Source organism: Maylandia zebra, linkage group LG23, assembly GCF_041146795.1.
Source record: "Maylandia zebra isolate NMK-2024a linkage group LG23, Mzebra_GT3a, whole genome shotgun sequence".
Taxonomy (NCBI): Eukaryota; Metazoa; Chordata; class Actinopteri; order Cichliformes; family Cichlidae; genus Maylandia; species Maylandia zebra.
The window spans coordinates 18,894,183-18,903,418 of NC_135188.1; the positions used below are offsets into that span (position 1 = coordinate 18,894,183).

At 39.8% G+C, this 9,236-nt stretch overlaps 1 protein-coding gene across 15 annotated transcripts in view; it reads right to left on the reverse strand.

The window, feature by feature from the left end:
• The window catches only part of abi3bpb (ABI family, member 3 (NESH) binding protein b), a 39,944-nt gene extending 31,372 nt beyond the window's left edge, over positions 1-8,572 (reverse strand). For 4 of the 15 annotated variants that reach the window (XM_004573185.4, XM_004573186.4, XM_076879835.1 and 1 more), the window contains exon 1: positions 8,190-8,572. In XM_004573185.4, coding sequence (XP_004573242.1) covers positions 8,190-8,280 — 91 coding nt within the window. In that variant the 5' untranslated portion in view covers positions 8,281-8,572. The remainder of the gene's footprint in view (positions 1-8,189) is intronic. The other 11 variants (XM_004573188.4, XM_004573191.4, XM_076879837.1 and 8 more) reach the window with 8 other exon arrangements.
• Positions 8,573-9,236: the final 664 nt, after the last annotated feature.

A 9,236-nucleotide genomic window follows, 5' to 3' on the forward strand; every position in this document is an offset into this window, starting at 1 on the left:
AGTGTGCCACTGAGCTCTGTCAAACCCAAACAGGTAGTATCAGATCAATCTGATGATAATTACAGTTGAACACTTTGCGAAATTAGCACAAACAGTTAGAGAGGAACCATTTGTTTTAGCTTTACAGAAAAATCAAAGACCAAAGTGGGGACAGACAAGGACTCAAACTCTACACCAGCTCCAGTGTCGCTCTGAGCTTTTACAGTCAATCATCTTGGATATCAAGTAAGAATTCAGAGTTCAACCACATTTCACTCTAAGTACAAATTAATTAAATAGTCTTTATGAACACAAAGACAAGATACTTAAATTTTTAATTCGAAAAGTGATTGAAACATGGCATGTTATCGAATCTTCAAGTCAGTCAAATAAGGATTTTCTAATAAGATGCCCAAAACTCTAAAACTGGTCTGGAGAGAACATTTCTACTGCCTATAAGACTTTACTTTTATAGAAATTAGCTTAGAAAGAAATGGGGAAAAATCAACAGTTAAAAGTGTGGCCTATTACTTACTGCAGGAGTTATTTAAAGTTATTGTAACATGATTAAAGAGGGTATTTGCACTCAAAGCTAATCACTGAAGCTTAGTCTAGCCCACTCAGTGTCACACTGTGATCCAGCGGGTACCCCTTTAGCGTCTTTTTCCATGGTGTCTGAAATAGAAACCATGAGACTGTGGCCACATGTTCTTTGCTGGTGTAGCCACTGTCACAGGATGAAAACAAAGGAGAAACTTGTTGCAGATGACAAAAGTTTTTTTCCTAACATGTGGTTTTGCATTCTCAAGGGACTTATTTTAACACAAAGCAGGACCTTTTCCTAAAACAAACCAAGATAATCTCACTGCAACTGAAAAAAAAACGAGTAAAGGTTATGTTTTTAGAAATCAAAGGCAGTAAAAACAAACCATGGTGAAAGTTTTATTGATTTAAAGCTCCATCAAACAAAAACCTAAACCATGCAGGTTTAGGTTAGTGCCTGGACCTAAGCAAGAATCTAGACCAAGTTCATAAAACGTCCATAAAGGACACAAACCAGTTCTCAGAATTAACATGTCAATTACATGAACAGCACAATAATCAATCAGCACAGTGTGGATTTTTTAGGTCTCTAAAATAATGCTATTTTCTCTTGGAGGACCAATGACAAAAGAGATCCTATATAGAATCCTGCAACACAGACGGCCAGTGTTGCACGATGTCTTCAAACGAGACAATTTTAAAATGTTTCTTGTTTTTGTTTGCTTTGTTTGTTGTTTGTTGGAGAGAAACCACATTTCCCTTGACAGGTTATTGAGATTCTGTTTTATATGTTTGGGGACGTCATTTTTGGAATAAATGCTATATTAAATTCCTGATGATGGAAAGAGTTTTTAGAGTTTTCCAACACTTTTATTACAAAATGAAGCTGCCAGAAATTTATTTCAAAGAGACAAGAATTATGTCTGTCAATTTTCTTCTTCTTACCCAAAGTTATATTCAAGACAATCCTTTCCTCAGGTTTTCCAATTCCTCCTGTGGGATCCTGAGAGAGATCCATGGGATATACAACTGGTTTCATGATATTGGTGTACGTTATGGTCTCCTCAGAGCTTGGCATTCCATGCCCAGAAAACCTGGGCTGGTGTCCAGAAGGCATTTGGATTAGATGGCCGAACCACCTCAACTGGATGAATACTGGCTCTATTCTAAGCTCTGTCCAGTTTATAGTCCAGTAACATGGAAGTTTCTGACTGGACTGAACATTCCAGTCTGAAGATACAGTCTGTTCTGTAGGGGAAGTCATGCTTTGATTACATTTCACGCTGAGATGGATATCTCATCTACAATCCACTGTCTGTATATCTCTGTTTTTCATGGGCTTTTACGATTTCCCTCAGAGCCTCTGCTCAAGCAGTTAATGAGCATGTTTGGTGTCCAGTGGCAGATCCTCCTGACCTCTGTCTGCAGGGTTCAAGTGCATCATCATGGTCCACACTTAAAATTTTAACAAGGACAAAATGTTTCAGTCCTGCAGGGTTTTCTCTATAAACTTTTTATTTTCCAGGCCCCAGAGCTCTGACAGTGTCCAAACACAGGAAAGCACGAGGAGGTCCAAATTACTCTGTGAATAAGCTGCTTTAAACCAAGCCAGCATCAAACTTAGCCTCCTCAGAGTCAGAACTCACAGACATGAAACAGATTTGACTTCCATTTCCTGTGCATCATTATCTCTGATAATCCACTCAGAAACTGGAGAAAAGACGTTCAGAAGCTGCCTGGGAATCAGTCTGTTTTCAGTTTTCCTTTAGCGTCACAGTAACAGTACATCAATGAAACACTGTAAACTGAGAGTTCAGCAGACACTTCAACTACCCGCGAAGTGATACAGGCTGAGAATGTCCAACTGTACCCAAAACAAGGTTATTTCATGTGAATACACCAGAAGAACTCAAACTTTGACCTGGAAAGTCCTAAACCTAAAATGGCTGAATCAGCAGGACTTGCAGCCTCTTTAAGTTTTCCACATCAGCCAGGGTTGCTTGTTTTTCCAACACTTTCCCACCATTTAAAGAGGACCGACTTGCTTGAACATGATGAAGCTGTTAAGAGCTCATCTGCATTTGGTTTTCTCTTGAATCCACACCATGAAAACTCAATGACGAGGCAATCACACATGTGACGCTTCATGTTCCTCTCCGTGCCTTCATGTGGCTTTCCGAGCTATGGTAACATTCAGACTGGCTTCTGACGAACTGCAAACCAGTCCCAGCATAACGAACCTGTTAGCTGGATTTTTGTAAGGTTTCCTACATGTAATCCCAAAAATTCCTCTGTCTTTAAAATGTTTCTACTCTGAACACAGAACTTCACTACACAGTTGTTATTATTCTCTAGCTTCTGATAATCTATCTTATCAGGTAGATCTTGTCTAGCTGTCACCACAATGCAGTATCTCAGAAAATTGTAAGGATTTTTTATATACCGGTACATTTATGATCCAAATACAATGCTCATGTAACGCTGCAAATTTGTAATATTACAAACAAATTTGTTTGTAAAAACACTGTATTTAAAAATGTCCAGTTTTTTTTAAGATTGCTGCAGCAACTTAATGTGCACCAATTTAGGTGCTGCCCCTTGCTTTGTGTGGTTCTGCTGCAGGTTTATTTCTGTTAAAAGGGAGTTTTTCCTTCCCACTGTGGCCAAAGCACTTTCCCATAGGCAGGTGATCGGATTGTTGGAGTTTCAGTCTTTTCTTTGTGTTATGTACAGTCTTCACCTTACCTTCTTGATATAAAGCACCCTGCGGCAACTGTTGTTTAGTGCCATATACTGTAGATAAAACTGAACTGAAACTGAATTGTAATGGTGTTGCAAAGCCCATGTAGATGATATTGAATGCTGGAATGTTGACAATTTTTGACTTTGTAGGTCTTTAACGAAGATTTATTGCCTCAAACCTTTCATAAAAAACACTGTGATCTGTAAATTGTGCTCCTACCTTTTATGATCCAAGTATCTCTATCAGCTGAAGCCATCAACTGAGGCTCTGTGATGTTTATGTGAGCGGTTATTCAGCCTTAAATAGAGGAAGGTTAAATCAGCTGCTGCTGGAAGACACATCCTTTCATAGAAGTGACTACAGGTTAATGTGGAGCCCAATTGAGCAGTTTGAAGTGATAAATTCCAGCAGAGGAGCATTTTTCTGTTTCTGAACTGTTGTTTTAGCTGATTAACTCTCTGTGCAGAAGCTCAGTGGAACAATCAGGTCTAATTAGGCATTAAAGCCTCCTGCGAGGAACGGCATGTGCCCAATCACTAGACAAGTGTTTTCTTTTTTCTTTTTCTTTTTTGTAAGGTTTGGATTTTTCCAAGCATGTCATTGTGTTCAAGTACATCCAGTCCATCATCTTGTCTAGGTTTTCTTTGGGCTGTTTGTTCATGCAGATCAGTATGAGAAAAGCCTGCAGAGAGGCCAACATGCTGGACATGTGGAATCATGTAGCTCATTCTTGGCACCGCTGTTTGGCCTGTCGAAGGCGGAGGGATAAACCTCAACATCATGACAGACATCAGCCCCCCACCCCCACGGAAAAAAAACAAACAAAAAACAGTGCTTAATATAGACGAGGGTTCCCCCTCCCAAAAGCATGGACAACATATCCCAGCTGCAGCAGTTTTCTCGGTGTGTCAAACTCTTATATCTCTGTAATGACTCTCATTTTTCCTTAGGAACAAATGGACCCTAATGAAGAGACATTAAGTACAACAAAATACCACAAGTACCCACGAAACCAGCGTCAAATGGAAGAAAAAGTACTCCAGCAAGTAACCAAAAGTACTATAAAAAATCTTAAAATAAACCCACAAACAGTAATAGCTCAAAAAGCTATCAGTGTTCTCATCAACTAACATCATCACATGTGCTACATTAAATACCTGCAACATTACAAAAGACAGTCAAAAAAGCATAACATTTTCTATAAATTCTTACAGCACAGAGCCAAATGCCCAGAAGCACAAAAAACAACCATAAGAACTCAACAATTACCAACAAGAGTACTAAAACAGGTCTTTTACTTCATCTTACTACAAGAAAAGGGTATCACAAGGAGGTAAAAGTACAGAAAAATCACCCAAGTGTGCAAAATATGAAAACCAAAGAACAAGTACTGCCATGTAGTATAAAGAACTATACATTAACTATGTCACCAGGTAGCACAAACAAACAGTAATGAACCAAGTGCATCAAAGTAAATATAAAGCTACTCTAAACTTACACTGCTATGAATCGGAAAGTACCACAAAACTGCTCAAAATAAAGTACCAAAAAGGAGCACAAAGTCCTAACAAAGGCTAAAATACTACAAGAAACCAAACTGTTACATCAAAGTACTGTGGGAAAAAACAATCCAAAGTACTATAAAACGGCATCTGATCCACAAAGAACACATAAAGTATTACTATGCACAAAGAGCAGCTATAAACTGCTCATAACCCAGAAAGGTTCCAAAATAACTACCACTAAGAATTACATTAGAAGTACAGCAAAACATCAAAATGAACTGAAAGATAATGTTGTACCAAAAAGTGATACATGAGTCACCGAGTACTGCAACAAAACATGAACAATAAACCACCACACAAGATGCAGTATTAGAAGGTACTGGTCGTAGTCGGACGACCAGAGAGACACACATAACATTTTCCAGTTAGCAAAAGAAATCACCTGCGTGCAGTCTGGAGTCTGTTTCTGCACACACTCAGTGTGCAGCAGCTCCTTTTAAGGGAAGAAATGCCACCAGACAACAGAGCAAGCCAGCTCATTAGCAGCAACGGTAAAACAGTGTGGTGGAACTCAAACAGTCGTCTGTGATACAGCACAGGCCCCGGTATCTCTAGACCTCCAAGCGTCTGCTCCTGCTGCTGGCTTCAGTGAGGGTTGTTATCATCTTTCAGGTGGGAAATCCCCCCAAAAGAAAATACACAAAGAACTAAAACATGCTGAAACTCAACTTTAAGCCTGAAACTGATCCTGAAATAATCTTCAAAGTTATTTATTTGAAAAACTCCATGAGAAAAAGACTGCACATTGATCCTGCACCCCCTTTTGGCCACACCTCCAGATGGTTTTTGTGTAACTGGATTTAATTTACTGAACATAAAATGTTAGTTATCATGAGATGTGTCACGGCACCCTAAAGGTAAGCTACGAAACAGCATCAAAAACCCACCCACTCATACAATTAAAATTCATCAACTAATCAATGAAAGTACAAAAATGTTACTTAGTGCCCCCTGCAGGTCACCTGCAACTGAAGTTACATTTGTAATAATTAAATCTGTTTGTGTATCCGACTCCAAACATGTTGGCTTCTCGAGTAAAGCTGGACATTTTAATGGGGAGTCTGTGGGGACTGACTAACTGCTGGTGCCTCAAAAGATATTGCATGTTTTAGCATTTAAGTGGGGACTAACCTTGGGTTGTTTTTTTTTTTTATATAAATGACCCCAAAAAAAGGCGAAAAAGGGGGGCCCCTTCAGGTCAACTGCAACATTATGTTAAAAAAAAAAAAACTCAGTTTGGCTGCTTTTAAGGGGAGAAACAGTTCAAAGAGAAACCAAACAAATTAGAGAGGTATTTAATAAAAATGAAGAATAGAGAAAAAAATTATTGTTAGTGACACCTTATCGTTTTACACAATAAGTCAAAAGAGAAATCTTTTTGCAATATTTCATGGCATTTCTTTGATAGGACAAGCTTTACATCCACTCTGAGTTTGCACAGGGAAAAATGTGAAGAAACAGTTACACGTGCAAAATTATAACCCTCGAATTCTATTTGTACCTAGATGTATTCAACGAAAATAATGGGAAACAGCTGTTTTTTGAAGCAGCTGCCCAGAAAACTAAAACAGGAGTTGTATGGAAGTTTAACAATGACAAAACCCCTGCAACTGGTCTTTGTTTTACAAACACTGAGAGCCCCGTAATAACCTGTTTGGCTAGTTAACTTTTCCCTTTAAGAGCTTCGGTATAAAAACTGAATCTAACAGCTGTATGTGGGCGTGGCCTGATGAAACTGTTGTCAAGGATCCCCCGAATCTGAAACAAAGCCAGCTGAAACAAACAAAATCAAAGCAGGACTTAGCACGAAACTTGTTCCACATTTACACACGTGTCCCTGTGTGCTTCTTATTCTTCACCACATTAATTACATTTTTGCTCACTCTGTACTTTTGCCACCAATAAACTTCCCTATAAAGAAAGAACTGCGGAAAATATATGCAAAAAAAGATAAAACAAACTGGAAAAAAAAAAAACCACGGAGCTCCTCCAAACACATCACTCACTCTCTCTGTCCCTCTATGTTGCTCTTGGCTGTCTCTGACCTGGTGAGGTAATCTTCTCTGAGCTGTCACGTCAGCCCACCGTGTCTCTCTGAATGAGGGGGATTTTATCATCTTACATAACATAAAAAGCTCAATGAGGCAGAAAAAAATGACAGGTTATTTCATGAATTAGCCCCTCCTCCCATCGGGCCGGGGCAGGCACAACCTGCAGCAAAGCCTGGCTGCAGGAGCTGACAAAGACACCGAACCAAAATCCACCTCAACACTCAGCCAAAAGGCAATCAGGAAAAGGCCAAAATGCATGTATTATAAAGTGTTCTGAAAGAGTATTCTGTCACTTCTCCGCAGCTGCAGACCATTATTGCAGCCAAAGAAGCCGAGTCAGCAGAAAGGAGAGAACGCACTGATGACAGAATCAGGCAAGCACCTGCAGGCGAAGAGCTGCACAGGTCATTAACGGCACACATGGCAGATTAAGCAAGACAAAAACTCAAATCTATTCACAAATGAGTCTTTTTTTATGTGCAGGAACACTGAAGGATAAGCAGGCGCTCCAACCAGGGAAATCTGCTAATTCTGCTAAAACTTGGGACAAGTAGCAGCATGAAAACGCTGTTCAGCTCTTAAACATTCAGTTTCCTCAGGGTTTCCTCATGTGTCAAAAGATTCAATAAACTCATCACATTGAACTAATTTGGACACGTTTGAGAGGACAGATTTTTCATCCCTACTCCTACTTTATAATTTAACCATTTATTTTCACTCTTGTGTACCTGCATTGCTTCCTGCCTAAATCTCCTACATCCATTTACTTTCATCTTTGCACTTTTCCACATTTTCGTGACTTAAACCTGACTTTTTTTCTTCTCACACCTCACGACTTTGCCATCCTATGCACACGTGTTCACATATTAATTATTACATCCATCCTGTTTGACAGACCCACGGACACATTTTTGTTGCTGCAAACATTATTCTACATTTGCTGTATTACATTGTTATCAAGTTGATGCCACTTTGTTTCACAACTATTTGTTTCTTTTCTGTAGACATTTCACCCACTTACTTCCATTCTTTTAGCATTTATTTCTGTACATTTTCCTCATTTATTTCAAACCTCCTATTGCTTAGTACTACTTGTAAGCATGTCACCATCTTTTGTTTCACAACTTTATGCCAATCTGTTTCATTCATGCATGAAATGAGCCATTTACTCTTTTAGTTTTTGCATTTTTATTGTTACAGCTCTGTTACTTTACTTATTTCTGCTCTCTTTCATGCCCGTGCTACCCCGTTGACTTCCCATTACGCTATGCAACTTGGGTTTTTTTGCATGCCGTTTTGTGCACTTGCCTCTGATCCTCTGTGCAGGGATGCCGCTGAGGAGAGTCGTGCCCTCGAGCAGCAGCAGGAGGACTCGGAGGAGGGGAGCGATGCCCGGCATGACCTCTCAAAGCTTCAGCTTGCAGGAGACGAGGATGAAGGCGAGGATGCAGCCTCTGGGATTAGCCTGGAGATGAAGATGGGGCGCAGATTTAAAGGATGAGGAGCAACCAGGTGCTGGACAACTTCACTAAGTGCCTCTCCCTGCAGTTGGTCAGTCGGACTTAGGACTTGTTCAGCTGTTGGACGTCCTCGCTGTGAAGAGGGGGACCACTGAAACGGCAACATCTATAGCTTCTGCAGGTGGGCGTGGCCTGGAAGGCATCTCCAAGCCCCACATACGGCCCTCTGTTACTGTACATGCCCTCCTCTCTCGGCAGCCTGCACCCCTCCCTTTTCTCTCTGGACCTCAAACATGATTTTTTTTCTCTCTCTCTCTTTTACCCCCTCTCTGCTTTTTTCATCATGCACACCTCCTCCTCCTTCCTCACCCCTCCCTTTCCTCATTTTGTTGTTTTCCAGGGTTTGGCTGTTGGACACTTCAGAGCAGGAGGTTAGCAGCAGGCTGTGATCACAAAGAACCACAAACACGTCAGAAACTGTGTCAACAGTGAAATCATCCATTTAGTGTCTGTTCTTTGTTTGTAACACCCATGTTTATCTGTGCCAAGACTTTTTTTTAATGTAAAAGTTAGAAAATCATATTAGTGTAAGAGACATTTCTCTGGTTGTGCACAATTTGTTTTTTCATGTTGTTTCTTTCTTCAGTTCTTTTGTGTCTTTTTGTTGTTTTCTTGTTTCAATTTTTAGCAGTTTTATCTATTTTTTTTAGCTATTTTTTGACTTTTTTTGTTAGTGTTGATTTGTGGCTCTGTGGTTAGTTTGTTGTATCATTTTGCATTTTTGTTACATCGTATCCTTTTGTTTTCTCTGCTTTGTGGTCTTTTAGACTCTTTTTGATCATTTTTAATCTCTGTTTTGTGGCTGTTGGTGGTTGTTTTGACTTTTTTGGATTTC